This window comes from Hydra vulgaris, chromosome 11, assembly GCF_038396675.1.
Source record: "Hydra vulgaris chromosome 11, alternate assembly HydraT2T_AEP".
NCBI lineage: Eukaryota > Metazoa > Cnidaria > Hydrozoa > Anthoathecata > Hydridae > Hydra > Hydra vulgaris.
Window position 1 is genome coordinate 11,291,957 of NC_088930.1, and position 26,405 is coordinate 11,318,361.

General features: G+C 26.8%; 1 protein-coding gene across 1 annotated transcript in view; it reads right to left on the minus strand.

Moving 5' to 3' along the window:
• Positions 1 to 5,475: 5,475 nt before the first annotated feature.
• Positions 5,476 to 26,405, minus strand: part of LOC101241027 (transcription termination factor 2) — a 44,763-nt gene continuing 23,833 nt past the window's right edge. The window contains exons 11-24 of the mRNA XM_065810076.1: positions 24,360 to 24,453; positions 19,745 to 19,901; positions 16,309 to 16,532; positions 16,142 to 16,233; positions 15,835 to 16,048; positions 15,631 to 15,723; positions 15,502 to 15,552; positions 13,557 to 13,624; positions 13,376 to 13,465; positions 8,222 to 8,282; positions 8,050 to 8,132; positions 7,818 to 7,892; positions 6,177 to 6,260; positions 5,476 to 5,597 (exon numbers count right to left, since the gene is read on the minus strand). Of these exons, the coding sequence (XP_065666148.1) occupies positions 5,531 to 5,597; positions 6,177 to 6,260; positions 7,818 to 7,892; positions 8,050 to 8,132; positions 8,222 to 8,282; positions 13,376 to 13,465; positions 13,557 to 13,624; positions 15,502 to 15,552; positions 15,631 to 15,723; positions 15,835 to 16,048; positions 16,142 to 16,233; positions 16,309 to 16,532; positions 19,745 to 19,901; positions 24,360 to 24,453 (1,453 nt within the window). The 3' untranslated portion in view covers positions 5,476 to 5,530. The remainder of the gene's footprint in view (positions 5,598 to 6,176; positions 6,261 to 7,817; positions 7,893 to 8,049; positions 8,133 to 8,221; positions 8,283 to 13,375; positions 13,466 to 13,556; positions 13,625 to 15,501; positions 15,553 to 15,630; positions 15,724 to 15,834; positions 16,049 to 16,141; positions 16,234 to 16,308; positions 16,533 to 19,744; positions 19,902 to 24,359; positions 24,454 to 26,405) is intronic.

Here is a 26,405-nt window from a genome sequence, read left to right on the forward strand (position 1 = left end):
ATAAGGCAAGCAGATCTTCTGAATTTTATGCAGTAATATGTGATAACTATAATTTATGTAAATCTAGATTTCCATAATAGCTTTAGAGAAAAAATTTGCAAATGATGGGGATTTATTTTCATCTTACAATAGTATAATTAAGGATCAGTTATCCAAGGGTATAATGGAAAAAATTACACATTTTGAAAATAATATTGGTGACGTTCGTTATTTACCTAACCGTCCGGTAATTCGAGAAGATAAATTAACTTCTAAATTGCGCATTGTTTTTGATGCAAGTTCATGCGCATTCGGTCCTACGTTAAATAAATGTTTATTTTCTGGACCTTCTCTTGCAACTTAATTATTTAGTGTACTTATACGTTTTCGAGCTAAACAAATTGCATTTATTGCCGATATTGAAAAGGTATTTTTAAACATAGCATCATCTGAAAAACATCGTGACTTTGTAAGATTTATATGGTTTAAAGACTTAATTGATTTAAATATTAATAATTTACGTAAAGCTGAATTACGTAATGCGTTTATCGATTGTGCAGGGTTTTGTTTGGTGTAACCTCTTCTCCCTTTTTATTATCACCTACATTAATTAAACACGCTGAACATTATGCTTCTAATGGTTTTAATTTTAGCAAGTAATTACTTCAATCACTTCGTGCTGATGATTTAAATGTAAGTTTTGACTCGGTGTCTGAAGGACTTCAGTTTTATAATAAAGCAAAGCTATGTTTAAAAGAAGGAAACTTCAACCTTTGAATTCAATTCTAAGGAACTGTGCAGCTTAATTGAAGAAAGCAATTCTATTTTAAACGACATTGCTAAAGTCCTTGGTATCAAGTGGAATAAAATTAAAGATACTTTTACCTTTTCATTTATGAATATATTATATTTAATAGACAAACCTACGAAACGAAACATTCTTAAATTTATTGCTAGCTTTAAAGATCTCTTAAAATTAATTACTCCTGTTATTGTAGGATGTTAAATTATATTTCAGTCAATTTGAAAATTAAAATTAGGATGGTGTTCACCGATAGAAAATGATATTTTAAATGAATGCGAAGAAATATTTTATGACTTTAGTTCGGTTTCCTATATTAGTATACCTAGATGGTACAGTAAATCCGTAGACAACACTCAATTTAATAAATTTGAATTATATGGCTTTTGCGATGCAAGTTTAAAAGCGTATGGGTGTTGCATTTATTTAAGAAGTAGCAATGAAGGGTTCGCGAATTCCTGTCTAATTTCTTCTAAATCAAAAGTTTCGCCTTAAGTTAAAAATACAATTCCTAGGCTAGAATTAAGAGCAATGCTATTGTTAGCTAATTTTTTTTCAGTTGCATATAAAGAATTTTCATGTGTTTTAGACATTTCTTGTATTGAACTTTTTTCTGATTCTATTATTTGTTTAAATTGGGTTAAATTAAATTCAAATCACTCTAGCTTAAATTTAAATTTTACTGATATTAAAAACTTTAAAACGTATGATTGTCTCCTTAAAGTCACAGCCTTTATTTTACGCTTTGTTAATATTATTAAGAAAACAGATTCTTATAATTTATCTACTCCTACAGCCTCTGAATTAGATTATGCAGACATATTATGGATTAAGTTTATTAAAAAAAAAAATTAAATGTTTAGATTCTTATAGCCAATTAAAAAAAGATTTAGGTTTTTTCTCAGTCAACGGAATAATTCGTTGTCACGGTTGACTCAGTAATGTTCCGTTACCTTATAATGCTAAATTCCCGATATATTTACCGAAAAATTTTCTTATTATAAATTGAATAGTTTTACATTTCTATTCACTTAGTAAACATAGCGGTGTTAAGAAAACTTTTAATGAATTAAGATTGAAGCTTTGGTTATTCAAAGCTCGTAATGGAATTAAAAACATTATTAGGGACTGTTACATATGCAGAAAATACGATAGCAAACCTTTTACTTTTCCTAATGATCCACCTTTACCTCTATCTAAACTTAATAATAATTATGCCTTTAAATACGTAGGAGTAGATCTTTGGTCCAATTATGTTAAAAAATATATATGAAAATTGCGTAATTTATAAAGCATGGATATTTGTCGCTACACGTTGTAGTACACGTTTACTTTATTTAGATTTGGTTCCCGATTGTACGGCGGAAGCTTGCATTTGTGGCCTTCGTAGATTTATTGGTCGCTTTGGCGCACCTTATCAATTTATAAGTGATAATGGTTCTAATTTTACTGCCGAAGAAACTCAGAGATTTGCAAGTATGCGACGAATTAGTTGAAGTTTCAATATTTCTGCAGCTCTTTGGTCGGGAGAGATATTCGAAAGATTGATTCGAATTACTAAAAGAACTCTTAAGAAGGTCCTTGGTACATCAAGACTTACATACAAAGAAATGCTAACAACACTTACCGAAATAGAATTAATAACTAATAATCCTCAAAGCATCTATTATACCGAAGAAAAATTCACCTTGAATCCGTGGATTTAAATGATATATTACTCGAAAATGACGATAAAGCAAGATTCGAAATACGAAAATCAATTACAAATTATTTTTGGAACGTTTGGAGAACAGAATACTTAAATACATTACGCGAGTTATATAAAAGCATCTCACATAAAAACTCTGGGTTTATTGTAAAAATTGGCGATGCTGTGCTTGTTGACGACCCGAAAGTTCCTCGGTCAATATGGAAAATAGGAGTTGTTCAAAGTTTGATACCATCGAGTGATGGTCAAGTACGAGCAGCGGAATTTAGAATTATAATTAATGATAAACTGCTAATTATTGAAAGAACATTAAACAAGCTATATCTGCTAGAAAATAATAAAAATTCGAAACAATTAATTGACATTACATTTATAGACGAGAGAAACATTGGATTGATAAATGATTTAACAGTGCCGGCGTAGTGTTGCGTTAGTTCGATGACGCTACAGCCAGATTAGCTTTTTGCGCATGCCCGCGAATTTAAAGTATTTAAACTAATGCGGTATGCGCTGAACTCTCTTTTTGCAGTTACGCTCTTTCTTTGCACTCAGCTTTTGTATCTCAATGGGGATATTCGGATTATTGTAATTTGTGTTAAGCAACCTGAAATATATGTATAACAATCCAATCACTTAATAACCTTCGTATAATAACCTTTAATATAATCTTATAATAACCTTTATTCTAAAGATAATACTTGTCCCACGTAGTATTTAGTCTTTTTAAACGTCTAGTTAAATGCTCTCCCGCGGTGCTCCGTGATAAGACCATAAGGACTTTTGGGAGCACCTAAATAACCTAAAACAAAAACCAACAAAAAAACTATAGTTACGACACGTGGCTCTTACTCAGCATATAATAAAATGACTGAAGAGAACCAACAAAAATAACCAAACACGTAATTATACAAAAATCATTAATTTGACTTGATTATATATTTTTTTAAATTTTGTTTAGGTGCCCCAAGAAGTCCTTACGGACTTATCAGAGCACCGCGAATGAGTATTTAATCGGAAGTTCATCCTTCCTAATCTAGTTCATCCTTTCTAGGAAGAAATCCTTCCTAACCAATGTCTCAAAATTTGTCCAGAGGTGGGGTTTGAACAACGGATCCTTTGTTTCTGAGGCAAGTACACTTAGAATCAGTGTACCTCCCATTTTGAGCTGCTTTCCCAAACAACAAACGATTATGGGCAATTCCACGCTCAAGTAAGTTATTTTGATAAAATGAATAAATAAATTCAAACAAAAACCAAGTAATCATTAGGTTGCCATATGTTTATAAATTTAAAACTTTTATTAATAATGTTATATGTGTTATTTTTTTTGTTTTAAATTTAAAATTAAAGTCATGCGTCATACTTTCTATATAAATGGTAGCTAAACTACATTTTGATAAAAGCGTAGAATTGTCCCCGTAAGCAACGATAATTAATTTGATTTAAAATATATAAATAAATAGCTAAAACAATCTTTTGAATAATTTTACGCAGAAAAATAATAACTTAATTTAATTTAAGAAGCCAGTTTATGCAGGTTAAATATTTGCCTTGAAATATTCAACTGAAAACAACAGGTTTAATGCAATGCTTTTTTGCGTCCCGCAAGTAACACAGAATATAATCAACTATAATTCGTAAACTTGTAATAATTGAACAAAATTTCAATATACTGGAAAACAAATAATCGTTTTTGGGATGATTCATAAATACATAAACATTTAATCTGTTAAAACAAAAAATATGTATCTAAAAATATGACATTACAAAAATCAAAATGTCCCATAAGTAACGGTGGAATTGCCCTTGATCTCTATATAATTTACTTTTTAAACTTTGAGTTAATGAGATTAAACTAATTAGGGGATCAGAAGCATGTTTAGCTTGAATTAAAATGTTAAATAAGTAGAGATGTGCTTAAACCAGTTTATGCCGAGTACCCGGAATAAAATACCAGGTCCGAGTCCGGGTACCCGGCACCGGCTCCATATTTAAAAGTTAGAATAAAAGCTTGTGAAATCTCTAGCGGTGAATTGCTTTCGCAATATAACGCGAATTAGTTTACAATAATTAAATTTGCATTAACTCGGGTCCGACACTACAAATAAGTTAGTTTCTCTGTTTAATTTTTTTATCAAATGTATTAACTCTTTCGAAACTCAATGGCTTCTCTCTCATAAAACTAAGTCGATCTGGTGAATTATTGATAATTTTGTCAACAAGCGTTAATACTTTGAACCAACCATGTTCATCAATTTTTCAAAAATATTTAGCGTTTAATATCGCAGCTACACTTCTCAAGGTAGTTAGAGTATAATATATAAAATAAATACTAAAACCTGCATCTTAAGAAAATTTATCAAAAATACATTAAAAACCTAACTTCAAGGAGTCACTACTATAAAGACAGTCACATTTAAAATTTTATGAATTGGAAAATTCGTAAAGAGGGTGTTAGTAACAAAACCCGCTATCAGACAGTAAGTCACTTTTTTTATTTCTGTATTTCCCACTATGCACTGATTTGAACAAAATGTAAACTTAAGTTCTATAATCTATTATCGAAGCCTGTGAACAAACCTAGCCCTGAAGTTTGGTTCCCCAGTTTATTTTTTAATTAAAACTAGATAAAAATTATAGATATTTTAAATTAAAAAATAAATAAATAATATAAACAAATGTAAAGCATTTAAGAGCGATAACTTTGTCATGTTAACAACCCCACTTATTTTGGCAAGTTAACAAATCTCATTTTGACAAGTTAACAACCCCTCTTATTTTGGCAAGTTAACAACAAATCTCATTAGGAAAAGTTAACAATTCCTTATATTTTAGCAACTTAACAACCCCTCTCGTTTTGGGGAGAGAAATGTTGATATAGATTGACATAGCAATAGCTTTATTATTACATGTAGACCACCAAAAAATTAGATTTGCGTTTATATAAATAATGCTTAAATTTTAAAATTATAAAAACAAATAAAAATGATAAAAAAAAATCTACATTTATTAAATTATAAATAAAATTATTTATGAGTACATTATCTAAACTGTGATATACCAAACAGCATCTTTAAGTCATCCAAAGTAAGCTTTTGCGATTTTTCGCTATAATAAATAAAATCAATTATTAAAAATAGATATTAATACATAATTAAAAACGCAAAAATATTGAAATATATATTTAAAAATAAATTTAGGAAAAAATCAAGTAATTAATAATAAGTTAGGGAAAAATCAATTACAGTAAAAACGAGCTTATTTAATATCTTACAGAACTAGATTTTTTTAAAAGATTTAGGGATTGTTTATTGGCGAGCAGAAAAGGGGTATTTAAACGGGGTTTTATTAACTTATGTTAGACTTTTGCTGGAAGTTCAAAATAATAATTATAACAGAAAGTTGCAAACTTTCAAAAACAAAACGATTTAACAAAAATAAAAAGATAAATATAATGGAAAAAAATAATAATTAATTTCAAAGTTGATTTTGTCTTAATCAACAGAAATATAAATTACATAAAACTTAAGATATTATAAACAAGGTATTTTTTTTTAAAATGCCTTTGAGAAAATAAAGTGATTACTACATAGCTTATTTGATAATTTACAGTTTGTTAAAAATCAATAAAAAAAATGCAAACGAGTATAAACTAATAAAACATATATAGCAAAATCAAAATTATACCCATAAAGAACATTGTTAGCCAGAGATTTTTTCTGTTCTTGCAGTTTTACTATTCTTTCTTCAACTGTGTTTTCACAGAGAAATCTTAAGTTTAACAAAAACATTAAAAAAATAAAAAAAAGAATTCAACGAATAATATATTCACATCAATATATTATATTGATGTGAATATATTATTCACAGTACATCACACACATACACATAGCCCACTCAATATATAACACAGTACATCACACACATACACATAGCCAACTCAATGATGTTTAACTTTACATAGCAATTATGAATTCCAAGATGTTTCTGTGGCTAAATCAAGGCTATGAAAAGTTTCACGAGCTCTATGTTTGTTGCAGTATGATTGACAAAATTTAATAATAGCTGGTGAGGTATAAATAAAAGCCACTCAACAGTAAAGTTGTATATTCATAACGAGACATATTTTAAGACTGTTGACTGATTTTCAGTTAATTTAAAGAAATAATTTAAAAAAATATATCGAAACTGGTAACAATAAAAAATCTAACAAGAATAAACATTTATGTATGCTTGCAGTCAGCATAGATTAGCTAAACAAACAAAATGCTAAAGTGGTATATAAATTAATAGATTCTAATTATGAAGTTAAACAAGGTTGTTTAAACTAGTGTTGAATTTCTTTTGATTCTGATTTTGAGCTAAGTTTCTGTTACCAAAGAAAATCATATTAATTAAACAGTTCAGTAACAAAAAAAAATTATGAAAGATTTGTATGGAAAAGATTGTCAGCAGGAAGACAAAAGATTTCTACCCAAAGGCCATTACGAAGAAAATCACAGTCAGCTTAAAGGTAGTTGTAAGTGGTACGACGATAGGGGGATTCTGATGATGAAGAAGAATGGGATAATAGTTTTAGAGAAATCAAACCGTGATCAGAAGCACCTTAGGGTGAATGTGAAGAAACTGAACATTGACTAGGATCAGAAACGAGACATAATCTATATAATAAATGTATGTATGTATAATGTATATTTAATGCATATAATATAATGTATGTATAACGTATATAACATAATGTATATAAAATAATGTCAGACTTACAAATGATATCTAACTAATATAAATAATAGCTTAGGAAAATTAAGCAAGCAAATTTGTCAAATACAGCAAAAGAAGATGTGCAAAATGCAATGAAAGCTTCTTAATGCAAGTATATTTAAATATAAGAAAACCCTTCATTAAATAAATGTTTAAACACTCAGATATTACTCAAATGATCTATTCAAAAATTAAAAAAGGGTTATTGAAACTGTTGTTGAAAATGCTTCTGTCAAATCTTATGTTTTTTTTTGGAAAGCTTATATAGCACAAAAAAACATTTTAGGAGAAAACAGATAACAGAAAGCCGGCTAAATTAAGTTTAAATTATACGATTTTAGTTTCAGAAAAAGTGGACCAATGCCATTAAATAAATTGAGATTAGCCATTATAATGTAGTAAATATCTATTATAATGTAGAAACAAAAAATAGCAACTATGTAACTATTACTCCCCAATGTTTAAAACCTGTTTTATAATTTTTTATAGTAAAATTTATAATTCTTTTAAGTAATGATTAAAAATTGTCAGAGGAATAGAGACAAAAATTTTGATGAAAAAAACAACCTATGGATGACTACATCATTTTGTTGTCCAACTCTGTAAACACGATCGCATGCTTGTTCTTCCAAAGCAGGGTTCCTTTAAAACATTTTACAGTACTATTATATTATTATACCTAGCACAAAGTCTTATTTAAACATATTTAACTGTTACTTAATAAAAATATAAATAATACAAATATAGGATAAAAACAAAACTAGATGCAGTAAAAAATAAAAATAAATAAATAAATAACCAGTGTTGATCAAGCAGAAACAAATGGGATCCTCCGACTAAATTTAATCCAACACCTCCAGCTTTTAAAGAAACCAGTAATATCTAAAGCAAAAAAAACATAGCTTAGTAATTTTGCCAAAAAAATTATTAAGCAAAACATATTCTGTCCAAAAAAAAACCAAAAAAAAAACCTGGAGATCTTCATCATTGTTAAACTTTTCAACAATATCAGACCTATTTTTTGCTGATACACTAAAATATAATGCATATAGTAAACAACACGTGTTTTTTTTCAAGCACATGTTTTATTATATAACAAATAAACATGTTTTGTTTATAGCACATGTTTTATCATTTAGTAAATTTTTCATTCTTTAGTTTTGAGAATTTTTGGTTTGCAAATTTAATATTTAAATAATATTGAAATAAAAGAATTCAAATTAAAAAAAAAGACTATAAAATTAAATAAAAAGAGTTAAACAACAAGTTTATTCAATTTTTTTTTACAACCTCCACATTAAACATCATCAAATAAGATAAAATTTTAGCAAAATCATATAAACTATCAGCATAATTAGTACAGTCAATGTTCAATGTGCTTAGTTATTATTTTTAATTTTTTAAACTATTGTTAGTCTTTCTGTTATGGAGTTCTGCAAAATAGAGATTTTTCAAAACTAAAAAAGTTTCTTTTACATTTCATCTTACCTTTCTTTTTTTTTTTTTTTTTTTTAAAAACATGTTTCAAATATGTCATTTATCTTGATTGTCTATTTTCTTTGTTTTAACTTTTCGTTTTGGTTGGTTTTTTCTTAGCAGTTTTTTTTATATATACTATGAACTTTTATAAATTAATTGAATCCAGTAAGTAAATTAAAGTTGATTAAATAGATTTTTCGAATTAAAGTAAATAAAATAGATTATTAAAGTAAAGAATATAAATATTGACTATTATGAAGATTATAAATTAAAAATTAATTATTATTTGTTTGTTTTTTTATTTAGTTAATGAAAATGATAAAGTAAGTTTAAAAGCATTATTATTCTTTATAAATTTATAAAGAAATTAAATGCTTTTCAAAAGTTTTATTTTCTTTGAATTAGAATCAAAGCTTTTTAAAGCTCGTCTAGCTTTTCCCCCATTTCCTTGCTCTATAACTCTATTCTTTTTTCTAGTAACTCCCAACTTAATAATGGTTGCTTGCAGCCTTGTTGAGAGTGAAACAGAATAATAAAATAATAATAAAAAAAAAGCGTTAGGTTTTTTTAAATCTTATACAAAAAGCCCTAGATATTTTGTTCTACTTAAAAATATATAATATAAATAATAAAGAAAAGTAAATTAAAATTCTTAGTACGATAAGATTAAATTTAAGAATTGTGTAAGTAATCTAAAATTAAACTTTTTAGTTGATCTATTGAGAGTCAATAAAGATAATGGTTGCATTAGTTGGTCTAATACAGCATTTAGTAATTGATTTTTTAGCATCTTTATACTTAGCAAGTCAGTGTTTTTTTAAATATCTATATACTTAGTCAGCCAGTATTTTTAAACATCTATATACATAGTCAGTCAGTGTTTTTAAACATCTCATATACTTAGTAAGTCAGTGTTTTTTAACATCTGTATACTTATTCAGACTGTTTTTAAACATCTATATTCTTTTTTAGACAGTTTTTTTAAATACTCTTTTTTTTTTAATGTTAATTCACCTTCACAAGGCCGAGAAGTCAACAGAGCCAACTTAAGTAGCCTCCTTGACTGTAGGTTAAGGTACTTTAGTTGTGGTTACAACCCTCTCTCAACTCTATAACTCTGAAACACAAACCTTGACGAACAAGGCAGCTGCGTGCAGAAACAAGTTGATACTACCAGGCACACCGTGGGGATCAAACTCAGAACTTCTCGCTTATGAGGCAAGCACTCTACCACTACACCACTACCACATAAATATAATACTTAGTCAGTGTTTTTAGTATTATTAACAGTCTTTAGATCTTTTATTTCAAAAATTTATTGTTTATAGATTACTAGTATATGTTGCATGTATGACTTAAGATATTATTTGTATATATATTTTATAGTTTTCTATAATTATATTTGTCAATATGTTTATAATTGTTATAAAATGAGTTTATATATGTTAAACTTAAAATTAGGCCAAAATTAATTTTGTCAACAATATTTATTCAAAATTGCTGAAAATTTGCTCTAAGATGTAAAAAAAAAAAAAAAAGACAAGGAAAGAAGACTCAAAATATTTAAAAAAGGGTTAATAATGGTCAGAGGGTAGTAAATTTTACTAAGACCCCCCTCCCCACCACCTTGCCCCGATTAATTTTAACTAATTATGTTTTACATTAATTATTTTTTTGAAAACCGAATGAAAAATTTTGAAAATAATTAGTTAACATGATCTATATGTTTTATATATCACCTAAATTGAAAAATAAGCTTAAAAATAAATATATCAGCATCACCATCTTACTCATTATGTTTATATACATCTTGGTAATCTATTTCGCCAGTAACTAATTCATAATTTTCTTCATCTTTATCTTCATTGTCATACTCATTGTACTCATTATTATCAGTTTCATTATCACTTTGGATTTCATCAATGGTATTTTTATTTGATTTTTTAACAAGTTCTAGAGTGCTCTTTGATAATTGAATTTTTTTAACTTTATTTCTATCTTGAGAAATTATAAATTATATAGATATTATTGGATCACTTGTAATAAGAAGATAGTGAAGTTGGTTCTCAATTGTATGGAGCCTTGTATCTTTTCTTGAATGGTGAAGTCTGAATTGTTTATTATCTTTATTTCTAGATTCTTGAGCTTCGTCTAAACATAATTAAATTAGCAACAAGAATTTGGAAATTATTTCAGAATTGTAAAGCAATAACTTATGCGTAGATAATGACATAAAAAACCAATTATATTTTTCACAATAAAGCTTTGCTGTTTTAGTGCAATATTCACTGAATTTTATTGTATCTATCTCATAACTTGAATTTATTATGTCCAAAATGCTTGCTAAACGTTCTATTGATTCTTTATCTATGCCTGTAATAGAAGAAAATAAATCAAAATGTTTAAATGCTCGTCTGGCAGTATTACCATCATTTGAAGTTACAGAACCACCTTGCCTAGGAAAATCTACTCCTAACCCTAATTCTTCAATGAATTTATTTTGTATAATTCATTTTTTTTCTTCACAAACTTCTTTGTCATCATTACCACAAATTTGCCTTTTTTTTATTTCAAGTCTGTAAGAAATGTGTAACAAACATTCAAAACACCTTATCCAAGCATGCAATGGAGAAAGAAATAATTCTATGTTATCTATATTAGAAGTTGGAGTTGGTATTGAGTCACATGCAATAGAATTCATTTGTTTTAGAGAAGCTGAACATATATTGCAAACTTGTTGTGAAGAAACTGAGCATATTGCATTGGCAGCCTTACTGTCAATCATTGTTAATTCTAAATTAAATTTAACTTTAGTTACAATTACTTCTAAACCATTTATCAACTCAAATTCTGCATCCTCTAGTAAACTTATTTGATTTAGAATATATTCTTTTTCAAATTTCAAAATAGCTTCTGATTCCTTTAGATATTGAACTCGTATTGGTCAACAAAATTTAATTGATAATGGTTTAGGGTATACCCAAACAAATATGTTTCCAAATGAAAGATCCAAAGGAACAAAAGTGGTACTAAATAAATTAGAGCCTTTTGAATTATCATTGTCAAATTTTTGCTTATTTCGCTTTTACTTTGACCAGATGCGCCATCAAACCCCCATTTACAACTAATTTGAGTTATGATTGAATCTGTTTGAAAAAAACAAATTGTGTGATCAAGAAGGCTTTGAAGTTTAATTTCAGCACTTTTCTCACTAAATATAATGCTATTAGGATAGCATTCTTTTCTTGCTAATAAAATATCGCTATTCAAAGGATATATATTTGTATTTCTTTCCTTAGCTGTAATCCTTATTTTCGGATAAGCTTTTTGGGACAAACCAGCTGAGACCATCAAAGCCAAACCTTCTTTTGGAGATAATTTTATAATAGGCTAATCATATTAGCTACTTTATTGGGTTGACAGGGAGAAAAAACAAATTGGTTTAAAGTAAAACATAGACTATAGCATTGACTTCTCCTTGAACTTACTATAGTAGATAGTAAGTTCAAGGAGAAGTCAAAGCTAATTATATATATAATTATATTATATATATAGTGTTCTTTGTAATAAAATAATACTGAATAAAAATTTTTTTAAGGGTAGCTCAATGCCTTAAAACATCAAACAGGTCCCTAATATTATCATAAAAAGTTCTTCAATAGAAGTGAAATTTTAAAAATAACCATCATTTTATAAAAATAATTAATTCGATTTCACTGCCTAGAAAATAATTTTTTTTTAATTAAAAAATAAAAACGTGCATTTTTACAAAAAAATTTTATTATAATTTTTAAAATTTCTATGAAATTTCGCTTCTTTTGAGACCTAACATAAAGACCAATACTTTTAAAGAACTTTTTTTTTTAATAACATTAGAGACCAGCCTGAAGTTTAAGGGTCTTGAGCTACCCCAAAAAAGATTTTTTTTCCAAAAATTTTTTAATTCTGGTATTATTTTATTATATAAAACACATTTACAGAGGTTCCTATACAACTTATTAAAAACACATGTTTTAACAACTACGCTAATATACTTATTTAAATATTTTTGTTGTGCATTTTATTATTTTTGGTTAAACATAATTAAAAACTACTTTTAATTAAAATAACGCTTCTGACCTGGAAATTTAACACAAGGGGTAGGAAAATTTCAAAAAACAGTAGTCAGGAAATTGCCAAGATTTTTAAACCAACAATTTTTTAATAATTCCTAAAAATTATTGAAATGAAGAAACCATATTAAGAATAAATATAGAAATGGTCGGTATGGAACAGACTAGTAAAAATAAATAGCATAAATAAATTTCAATAAACCTTCAATAATCTGACCCTGTAAATCAGTATCACACATTTATTGATAACTGTACTTATTAATATAATTTGCTCCCCATATATATAAGGAAACAAAAATTAAATAAAATAAATAAAAATTTAAATTAAATAAATAAAACTTTAATTACACACTAAAGGCAAACTCATTACTTTTTTTTTTATCAACAGTACAGTCTTATTTTTGTCTCAGTTATTTTATCTCAGTTATACAGTCTTATAGTTTTATTTCATGACTAGTTATATTGTTCATGTCAAAAAATTTCTGTCTTTCTCAAAAGAAATATTTTATATTTTTTTATAAAAATAACAATTACCTTCCTGTTATAAAATCCAACTTAAACATTTGTTTTTTAAGATGATCTGCTACAATTTCTAACATGCGAGTCCATTGAGATACAATAACACTAAAATAAATAAAATTAAAAATTTTTTAGAAATGACTAAAAAAAAGTTACAGTAATAGATTATTTGAAATTTATTTATAACATAGGACACCTTTTAATCGCCTTGGTTCCTAATGATTGATACTGTAAGTCTTTCAAACACTTTATTAATGCCTTTATCTAAAATATGAAAAAATCTAAAACATTAGGAAAAAAAAAATTTAATTAAATATTGAGCTGTACAACTCACACAAAACCAAATAATTATGAACAAATACCAGATAAACATCTCATAACAAACTTTATTTCATTCAAGTTAATTTATTTGCATTTATTAACTAAATGTACAAGTCCATCTTTCAACTAAATTATTAATAAATCATATTTCTATTAATAAATAATTTTAATTTTAAAAAAATATATATATTAGTATTAGTATACAAAATTAATTGCTAGATAACAAAAACTATGTGTTATCTATATTTTTTTTATCACAATGTCCTCCTTTTGTCCTGGTCACAATGTTAAAATGACCCTACTCTGGGGCAGGTGTGGCTACTTAGCCATGGAAAAAACAACTTATCTAAAAGAAGAATAGGTTGGATATAAAGCCCTCAATTTAATTGTGGATAAGGATAGGAGTTTGTAAATCTTGGATGGTAACCCTTTATTTAAAAAAAAAAATGACAATATGGTGAAACCAATCTGAACCACACAAATAAGAATCAATTTTTATAACCCTTTCTTTCACTTGAAAATAACTTTTCATCAAGTAACTTGTCTACAAATATGATTTTGTTAGGTTTTCAATATACTTGTGTAGTGTTGTGTATGTAATAACCCTCTTCTTTTGAGGCGTGAGTGATAGTGTTGCGGGTTCAAATCCTCAAAAAGATTTTTTTTAAAGTTTTAATGTTTCATTTCTAGGAGAGGTTTTTGTTATGTAAACATTATTTGTATTTTACACAAATACCGTTTACATAACAAAAACCTTATTTATATACAAAAAAATGTTTAAAAGCTCTATTTTTTTTCCTCATAGATGGATATATTTGGTGCCTAATTATTAAGCGTGGCTAACAGAGTTACAGGTTCAATTCCTTCTCAGGGTGTTCTTTTTTTTAATTTTAATGTTTTTTCATTGATTATGATAAAAAATTACATTGGTATTATATTGCAGTTTATATATAGCCAATATTGTAAATCAAAATTTGCTATATATATAAATCTCATTGAAAAGACTAAAAAATAGAAAATAAAATATAGCAAAAAATTTGCTAAAAAATTTAATCTTTTTTGTAATAAAAAGCAGAAAATAAACTTTTTAATTTAAATTTAATAATTCAGTAAACTAAAAATTGACAGGTCTGTTTTGAAATGAACCTTGTGCAGACCTGTCAATCATTATTGGATGCACAGTTTAAAAGTTTTCAACACCAATCAAAGCCACTACACCAAACAAATAAAAAGTATTTGATGTTCAGTACACAGTTTGCAGAGAAAAACTACATGAATCATTTTTTAATATAAACTAACTTTTTATTAAATTTGTTGTATATGGTTTGGCGCTTGAAAAAACTACTAAAATTCAATTAATAAACAAACCACTCAAATATGAACCTATAGAGGTTGAACTTATAAAATTAGAAAAAATATTTTGCTAACTGCTACATATCTAACTGATATTTTGCATGTCACCGGTAGATATGTAGCAGTTATGGCCGACCATAACTAATACATATCTACAATTAAGTTTGATTAAATTTGTTGAAAACTAATTAAAATTAACAAAGAAAAAATATATATTTGAAAATCAATTTTAATAAAAACACATTCAAAATCTTATATCATGTAAAATATGATTGCTGTCTAAAAGTTATATGACTGCTATTTAAAGGTTATATGATTACTGTCTAAAGATTATATGATTGCTGTTTAAAGATTATCATCCTGTTTAACAAATAGTCAGCAGTAACAAAAAAAAAGGTTAAATTTAGAGACAGTAGGTATTGCATGTATTACATGTTTTAAAATTATACTTAAAACTTTAAGCCTACCTTAGTACTTGGAAAACTAGGTAATAATTCTCTTGGACGTGAATTTTGCTTCTGCAAATAAAAGACAAGATTATTGGTAATGCAAATTGTTCTGCAAAAAATTTTGAAAAAAATTAAAATTTACAATACTTCAAACAAATCTTGATGAATAGAAAGATTTCCAAAATGTTCATCTAATGGTAGATCAATTCCTTCACTCTTTTGCAGGTCCGGATCAACAGCCTATGTTAAACAAAATTAACATTGAAATTTTTTAAAAAATTATTTTGAAAAAACTAATAAAACTATTTCAAAACAAATCAAAGCAACAACAAATAAGATACAAATAAGCACCTCGCACATCAAACTCAAATGTCCGCAACACTGGCGTAATCTTAAAACAAGTACTAATATGCAACCTGCATTTACAGCAGAAACATTTTTTAAACCAAACATTGCAAGAGCTTCCTCAATGTTCAACCCAAGAACATCACTTGGCATTCCAACAGAAGCATTACAATCATTATTTGCTGATGTATCCTTACGTAGGTATTGTGTAAACATATTTCTATAAATTCATAAGATTACTTGATACAAGTTTGACTTTTAACAATATAAACTATATAAAAATGTGTGTGTATATTCATATACACAAAATTACTTTGAAAATTTTTGAATAAGATCATATACTGATGATTCATCTTCCGATAACTTGATTTTGTGCACTATGGTACTTTTTTTTGGCAAATCTACCTGAAAATTAATTACAAGACTATTTAAATCAAATAAAAAATTGATAAATTATTTTTTGTTTTGCAATATTTTTACCAGTTTTTTTCCAGTTTCTTTATTTGTTTGGTCTTTTGTTCTTCGCAGCAATAAACTGCTTACAAGTGAATTGAGTCTCCGTGTTGCAGCGGTGCTCTTACTTTCTACCTCTCTTTTCCAAACTTTATACTCGTCAAATGGTGATACTCTCAAAAATTTGATAAGTGAATATAAATCCAATGTTTTGTTTTGAATAGGAGTGCCTGTAACTATCCAACGACTTTCTTTAAAAGAAAGAAAAAAATATATAATTTAAAACTTTTTTATTTGCTATATAAAAATATTAATTTTAATTTTCTTGTATTTTTTGCTAAATTTTAAATTAAAATTTTTTTTTTTAAATTTTAAGATTAAAGAAGTTACTGATACAGTGCAGAGCATACAAGTTACTAAGCTTATTTTAACTGAAGAGATTATTTCAGGCGACCATTACTTTTCTCTTTAATTACAACATCTATTTTTTTAGTAACTTTAGTTAAAAATTATTAAAATTTAATTAATTTAAAAAATTTAAAACTATAATTTAGGGCTATAAAAATAAATTACAATAGATAAAAATAAGACTAGATCAAATATTTACTGAGCAATATTTTTTAAACTGTGAAATTAAGGTTTGACTGCTAAAAATTTAAAACATGGCTGATGTTTTGAGGCTACAAATATTTTATTTATATTAACATTTTTCTTTGAACAAGCAAAGAGTATTTTGAGAGACAACTAATGGCATTTGTTTTGATATGCAGCAATATTCTAGAAAAGTAAATATTAAGTTAACTTTAATAATTTGAGTTTTATAGAGTAACGAAAAGTAAATTTTGTTACAATCATTAAATTGTTATATTTTAATATTACTAATATTATTATTTTAATATTTAATATGTGAGAATATGAAACTGCAACCAGATCCCTTATAATTATTAAATATTCATCTCTCTTTTTTTTATTTAAAAAAAAAAGGAATATTTTACATAAAACATACAAAAATTGCTTAATAATCTTACTGAATATTATGCAATTCTCATATGTTTTTGTGTTTACAGATATTGTTATAACTGGTAATATGAGATTTTATCAGAAACTCATATTACCATTTAAAACAATATCTGTACACTATTCAGGGTTACAAACATCAGGGGGATCAGAATATCAAGGATAAAGTAAATTACCAGAGGTGTTTTGATTTCAAAGATAAAAAACTGGAGAGTATTGTTATTATAGTTTTTATTAAAAAATCTTTTTTTTATTGCTGTTTTTTATAGACTGCTAAAAATATCAAAACATTTACATCCTGAGATTAATGAACATTTCAGAAGTATTGTCCTTGTTCATTTATAAATCAAATCAATTGGGGATTTAAACATTTTTTACTTAATTGCAAACAAAAAAAACAATTTTTAAAATATTAAAAAAAAAATGCATGTATAATAGAGACAGTTTTATGGAAGTATCATAAAACTTTATATGAAAGCAACCCTGTTATAAAACATTTAGTTAAATATTATCAATTCAAAAGATCCAAGTTAAAATAACACATAGATATTACCAAAAAAAAAATTTAAAAAAATTAATAAAAAACTCTAGATCCAGAGGAATTTTAGAAAATGTAAAACTTTTTTTTTTTGTTATATTTTAGAAAATATAAAACAAATTTTTTCTCTTAAAATCAAACAGCATTTTAATTTCTTTACAACTATTGAGCAAGGAGAAAAAAAATTCTCAGATTTTTTGCAACAACTTTAGCAACAAAAATCTGAGTCTGACTAATCTCAATATTACCAGTCAAAATTAACAATTATACCGAACAAAAAGGTCAACAAAACTTTTGAAAAAATTGAAAATGGAATACAAGTTGATGACTCACAACATTAGGAAAGCATTCGATACATTATCTCTTTGTGTCCTATTAAACAAAATGTCAGCATTTGGTGTAATGTCTGAAAAATTGTTGGTTAATTATCTTTTTAATCAGGTTCAGTTGAATCAAAAAATATACTTTCAGACGTTTTCAACTTTCAAATTTTAGGTACTCTACTTTTCATTTTTTTTTTTTTGTTGCTTTCTGAAAGCATCTCAAATAAATCTTAAATGCTTGAGCATTAAATATCCCAATGACACAGTGACATATGCTGTGGGTAAAAGTCAACTACATCTAGTTTATAAAGACAAAACATTAATTTAAAAAAATATTATATAAAAGTTACTTAATCAATTCAAAGTCAACATTAATCAAGTTTTTTAACAGCTCATTTAAAAAAAAGCTAATTATAGGCTGAGCTCTCCACCAAAGATCAAGTTGGCTATTTGAGCTTGCTACCAAAGATCAAACTGACTATTTGGGCTTACCAACGAATATCAAGCTAACTATTTGAGCTTACTACCAAAACTTCATTGAAAGTGTTTAATTTAATGATTTAACCACTACTAATTAAAGAATACCATAATATGAATTGATATGACAACAAAAATGATTAAAATTGTTAAAAAACATGAAGTTAAAATTATTAACTCAAACGATTAAACGTGAAAACAACAGAATCTTGTGTTATGATAGATGCATGTTGCATTTAAATCTTTGGAAAGCTAATTACAATTTTGTATTGGAAAATTCAACAAGTAGAAATATTGATTATTATTTCCTAATAAACACAAAAATAAAGCTAGAAATAGAGAGCATTTATTAAAGCTACTCAAAGATTGAAATTTATTTTTAAAAAATACTTTCACTTTTCTAGAGTAAAATTATATAATTTTTTACAAATCAGCAAAGAATTATTCTAATACTCAACATTTATTATGAAATCATTTTAATGAATATTTGTACTCAAGATGTTTTTTTATTCTTTGAAAAGCTGTTAAACACTAGTTTTAACCTAGAATATATCAACTTGTTCTGGTTACAATATTTTACCAAATTAAAATGAAAATTTTTTAAAAAAGTCTTTAAAAAAGACAAATGAACACATTTTTTTAAGATTTTCATAAGATTTGTTTAATCATCTTTACTCATATTTAACATAGCTTTGATGTACAATTTATCTAACTTATCTTTTACAAAAATAGAAAGTTATGTGAAATGAACAATTAACCTTATACTGCATGTACAGTATCGGACAAAACATGGTGGACTAACTCAAATTTAAAACAAAAGTTGATCATAAACTGAAAAAAAGTAGTTTTGGTAGCAAGCTCAAATAACCAGTTTGATCTTTGGTGGAGAGCTCAAATAGCCAGCTTGATCTTTAGTGGAGAGCTCAAATAGCCAGCTTGATCTTTGGTGGAGAGCTCAGCCTATATTTAGCTTTTTTTTTTTAAATGAGCTGTTAAAAAACTTGACAACAAATTTTTCAATTTTTTGTGATATATTATTTATAAAAATACTCATAAAAATGTCTTAATGCATGACATCTATATATATCAACTGCACATGAAGCAATACCTGTTTCAATTGCACAAGAAGATATAGCTAATCCAGATTTGTGATTTTTAATAGTATGACCTTCATCAAGAACTACGCGCCTCCAAAATATTTTAAATAAAGGTCCGTCTTCAGCATTTTTTGGTGCACTTGCCTCTAACCAATCAGACAACTGGTTCTAAAAAAAATTAATTGGTCTCCGTTAAATTTAAAATAAAAATGTTTTAACAATATACAAAAAAATAAAATATAGTTAATAAAATCTTTCATAAAAAACTGACTGTTAAAACCATTAGAAATGTGTCACAAAAGACAGTGTTATTCAAAGCTTTGAAATAAATCAAAAATTAAGCTATTAAACTTGGTTATTAATTTATTAATGAATTGATATACGAATGTTGACATGTTGCTATGTGGTGTTGAAAAACAACTTTTAAAACTGATATAGGATCATATTTAATCACTATACCTATCAAAAATAAGCTCTTTAAAAACATAAGCTCTATAAAAATTACCTATAGAGAATAAATATATGCCTACAATTAAATTGTGTATAGTTAAGTGCAAAATACAATACAAATTTACCTTATACTACATTCATTTAACTAAATATATACAGTATTGGACAAAACATGGTGGACAAATTCAAATTTAGAACAAAAGTTGATCAAAAACTAAAATAAAAGTAAAGCAACTATACATATTAATGTTTAAATAGTTAATAATGTTTTTAACAAAATTTAAAATGTTTGAATCATCATAAGAATCACAAAAAAAAAATTATAACACATTTTTCTCAACATTTTTCTCTGGATAAAACAAGGTGGAAAAATCAAAGTGGACAAATCAAAACGATGCTTTTTTTATAAGATTTCATTGTATTTATTCAATTTAACGTATTCTTTTGTTTTGACTTTAATAGTAACAGTACTTTAAAATAATAAAATAGATTTTGGAACGCCTGACCAATTATTTTTTCAATTAAACTAAAAACAGATTTAACTCGTGATATGTCGTGTAAAAAATTGCAATTTAAAATGCCTTACAACAAATTAGGGAGTGTTTTACGTGAAAATATTATTAAAGATTTTAAAAATTAACCTAAAAACTTGAACTACAAATCTCTAATCGCACTCTGCAACAAAGAGCTAACAAAGCAAAACTGTTTTCTCGAATGCCTGCCAAGAAACCACTAACTTCTTTTAAAAATAGAAAGCTAAGACTTGCGCTTGTCAAAGCACACCAAAATTGGACTGTAGACCAGTGGAAAAACGTACTTTTTAGTAATAAATCAAAATATAACCTTTTTGAAAGCGCAGCAAGAAGCAAGTCTGGAGACCAAAGAACACCAGATACAATATTAAATATACCAAGAAGAGTGTTAAGCATGGAATGCCTGCTATGGTTTGGGAATGTTTCTCAGCACTAGGAACTGGTCCTATTCACAAAATCAATGGAATTATGGACTGCTTTGTGTACAAATATATAATGGAAGATGTTATGTTAACACATGCTGAATGGAAGATGTCGCTAAAATGGATTTTTCAACAGGACAATGACCCCAAACACACGTCAAAAGTTGTAAAACAATTGTTCAAGGACAAGAATATCAATGAAGTCAGGGCTTTGTGCAGGCCTCTCGCAATGGAGAGGCCTGCACAAAGCCCTTGAAATCCATAAAAAAATTATGGAGCCCTAAAAATCCATAAAAACTTGAATCCCATAAAAAATTTCTGGGAAATAATTGACAATAAGATTAAGCGTGCAAATGTGAAAACCAGTGAGGAATTATTTGAACAAATCAAGAAGGCCTGGCAAGAGATTGATATGAAAAATGTTGACTCATTAATTGAGTCTATGCTTCGAAGAATGAAAGCAGTAGTTGAAAGTAAAGGAGGTCCTACCAAATATTAAGTTAATTTTTGAAGTTTTTCAAAAAATAATAAGTTGATTTTTGAAATTTTTTTAATTTTCAGTCAATTTTTTTATTGTCCACCTTGTTTTGTCCAAAGATTTTTAGTGATTTTTAGTATGATTCAAAAGTTTTAAATTTTGTTAACAACATAATAAACTACTTAAAAATTAATATGTTCAATTGTTTTACTACTTTTTTTCAGTTTATGATCAACTTTTGTTTTAAATTTGAGTTAGTCCATCATGTTTTGTCTGATACTGTACATGCAGTTTAAGGTTAATTGTCCATTTCAAATGACCTTCTTTTTTTGTAAAAGATAAGTCAGATAAATTGTACATCAAAACTATATTAAATATGAGTAAAGATGATTAAACAAATCTGATGAAAATCTTAAAAAAATGTGTTCATTTGTCTTTTTTAAAGACTTTTTTAAAAAAATTTAATTTTAATTTGGTAAAATATTGTAACCAGAACAAGTTGATATATTCTGGGTTAAAAACAAGTGGTTAACAGTTTTTTTAAGAACATGAATTATTATCAAAAAAAGATGATAAACACGTAAATAAAATACATTAAGTAAATTTTCACATGAATAAATGAACTGTTTAATTTTTATAAAAAAGAGTAAGTATAACAAGTAGCTTTGTCTGCTACCACAACAACAACAACTAAATTCTGTAAATGATTCCTAGATGTTACCCACTGACATAGCCAAGTTTTTATTAAGACTATTTTTTTTTAACTATGTAATTCACCTCCTCAAGGCAAAGAGGATCACTACAGTCGAGGAGGCTACTTTATTGTGGTTACAACCCTCTCTCAACTCTTTAACTCCAAAACACGATCATTGATGAACAAGGCTACTGCGGAGAGAAACAAGTTGAGCGCAGTACTACCAGGGACATGGTGGGAATCGAAACTTGCTGGGGATATAGCTGCAATATAACCTTGAAACATTTTGAAACAAGTATTTTCAAAATTGATCTTTGGATTATTATACGAAAAAAGACTAAAGTTTGTTTTATCTGGCCAGATTTTTTGACCACCATTTGTAATATGTTCATTAATTTGTCTAACATACTAGGCTCTTTTCTGTTTCTTTTTATTATTGTAAACTGCAAAAATCTCCATGCGCATTTAAAAAAAAAAAATACAATCAACCTTCAAAGTAGTTGACTATGACGTATGCACTTGTTAAACATCAGTGCGTAAGCTCTATTTAATATAAATAGGGCTTACGCACTGATGAATTATCAGAATAATGATTGGGTGAAAATCAATTTAGATTTTCACCCAATCATTATTCTGCTCAAAGTACTCAACAACTCATCCTCTGTCATTTGATGAAGATAAAGTGTAATACCTTTTTTTTCAACTTATTTAGTTGGGTGCCAGCAGATAAGACAAATAAGAGACAGATAAGACAAGTAAGAGACAGATAAAGTTGTTTCAGCACAGGAGGTAAATAAATATGATTAAATAAATGTTGACAAAAAACTTAATGACAGATTTTAGGGTCATAGCATAATGACATATAAAACCACAATCTTCAAATTCCATAACTATTATAAGTGCATATAAAAAACTAAAATTGATATTAACTAATTAAAATTAATGGAATTTTATAAGTTGTTGAAAATTGTTACCACTTGTATTTTAATTGACTTTCACCTTAATATCAAATTCAATTTTAACCATTCAGACAGCACTTTTTTAGACATTATTATCTACAAAAACCCACAAGGATAGACCCATGCGACCCTATACAGAAAACCTTCAAACACACTGAGCCTTTGCACTTTAACTCCGACTATCCCCCACATATCAAAAACACTATCATTTACTCACAGAACCTTTGTTACAAATGCACCATTTCAGAACATGACAGTTTTATTACAGAACTGAAGACACTCAACAGACAACTAATTCTTAGAGGATTTAATAATTAATTAATTCCCTTACAAATCATTAATGAGAATAAAAGCACTTTGCAAGACATAAACCTAACTTATCCGTGCAACTATTCTCCCAAAAAATTGCACACACTTTCTCCTCCTAATTAAATCATATATTCAAAATTATCAGGATGCATTGGCACATTAACGCCAATTATAAACACACCTAACCTATTCCAAAACTAAGACCATCAGGGACACCTTCACACACACACACACCACACACTACAACCACATCTAATATCCCAACTGAGAGTGGCATAGACAATGAAACTATAAATATTTTTATTAACCTCCCTATCTTAAAAAAGGAATAAGAAGTTTATATTATAATACACACACACGCACAAACACACACACACATACATCTGTGTGTTCATTCAGATTCAAAAATGAGTTTTGGAAAAGAGAGTATAAGAAAAGTTGCAATTTAACTCAAAAAGTTGCAATTTAACTGAGAATGTTTATATTGGAATTGAGAATTCAATTCTAATATAAACATATTAGAACTGAATTCTTAATTCTAATATGTTTCTAGTTTTTTGTTCTTTTAGTGATCAGTCTAAAACATGTTAAAAAAAAAGGATAGCAACTGCAATCTATTCTTATAAGAAGGCAAATCAAAATTTAGAATCATATAGTAATTTTCTATTGCAAGAGTTGTGGTCATTTATATATGCTTTATATTACATACACTTTATACTCGTGAACTATTGAATATTGGGTAAATTACAAAAATACAACTTCAATTGTTAGACCTTCAAACCTTTTTAGTGTTTACTTTGTCTTTATCCACAAAATTCTTTCCCTCAATGCTGACAATATTGTATGTTGTTAGTACCATGTCATATAATGCTAACCTTAAAATAATAGTTAAATAACTCTAAATATATAGTTTAAAATAAAACAAATAAAACTAATATTATTGATTGATACTACTGATGATTTTCTAGTTGAAAAAATCATCATTACTTATGTATTTATAGTACTTTTATATTATAAATTCATAAGCAATGATGATTTTTAAATAACATAAATATATATTACATAAGTAATATATATTTATATTACTCATTAGGGCAAGTCCACCTGGCAAAATTTTTTTAAAAAAAAAAAATTGGTAAGAATGTGGAAGATTTTATATGTGCAACCAAACACATTTTTATAAAAAATAGTTCAAAAAATTGTAAAAATGATTCCAACTTCAACATTTAAAAACTAACAAAATTACGAATAATTGTGCAAACATATATATTTCACACTTGAATATAGCATGTCACAAAATCGGCTAAAATGTAAAGAATTATATATAAATATAAAAGCTTAAATATTTTTGGATGACACCCAATAAAATATGGGTCTGATAGGCGCTAAAAGACACTAACTCTTAGATTATGCATGGTAAAAAAGTGTAAACTTTACTGAGTTTATGGCATTGATCAAATAAAAGCAAAACATCAGTTTAAGAACTTTTAAATTATCAATCAATTTATCATTTGCTTGGGATAAAATGATTGGTTTTGTTAAGACTTCTGTGATTTTCTTTTTTACTCTAATATTTAGTAAGAATTTTGAGACTTTTTTTGAGGCCATAAACTAGCTTAGATACATTGGTTACAGACTATACAGAACGTTCAATTGATTGGAAGTTTGGAAGATATGTAAGTGGAAAAACCTCTGCAGATTCTTTTGTGCTCATCAGATCAATAGATGAAAAATTAATTTTAGTAAGAGGTTCCACCTCAATTTAACATACTTGTACTAAGTCATTCCAACATATACAATCGTCATAATTGATTTGGGTTTAATCTTAGAGACAAATTTTCTATTTATTTATCTATTGAACACAGTTTATTACTTAACCTTAGGTTTTTGTAGGTCATACAGATAAAAATTGAATTTTTTTTTTCTTCTTAAAAAGTTGCTACCATTATAATGATTTGTTTATGATGTTTCAGATACAGTCATTCTGGGTAACATTGTGTGCTTTGAGCTAGTTTTAAAAGTTACCCTAAGTTGCATTTAGGGTAACTTTGAATACTAGTAAACTGAATGTTAATTTTAATCTTTTAAAAATTGTTTAGATTTTGCATTTGCATTGCTTGTATTGCTTTAGATTTTGCATTTGCATTGCACTTTGTATTGCTTTAAAACAATTTTTAAATACATCTAATCAAGAATATTTTGACAATTAACATACAAGAAATTCAATAAAATAATGCAAATCACAAAATAAACTTTTGATCAAATTTTAAAGTTATGAAAGAAAAAGTTTTAAAGACATATCTAAGTTTTAAAGACATATCTCTACTCATAAATATCATTTACTATAAAAAAATTACAGTGTTTAAGGTTTACAAAAAATCAGTTATAATATCTGAATGTGAATAAAGTTAATGCAACTCTGCAATCAACATGTTATCATTTATTGTATACAAACTCTCATCAATTGAGAAGGACTCATTTGGAATGTTTTCAAACAACTTATCAGCAATTTTAATTATTTTGACTAGACCAGGGTATAATTTCCTTCTAACCTGATGAGAAAAAAAGAATTTTCAAGAAGCTGTTGGTTTTTTGGTGTAAGTAGATATCATAAGTTCTCTGTTTTGAGACACAAATTTTTTCAATATTATTATTGTCTCATTCAACTTAAAAAATTACACTCAACATGGATTTGTTCATTGTCACAAGTCATTAGGTTGAGTCACAGTAAACTCTTTTATAGCATAACCATGATCTTAGAAAGCATGTGCATTGTAATTGTTTATTTGTTCTAATAAGAGAACTGCATGATTTTTATACATATGTA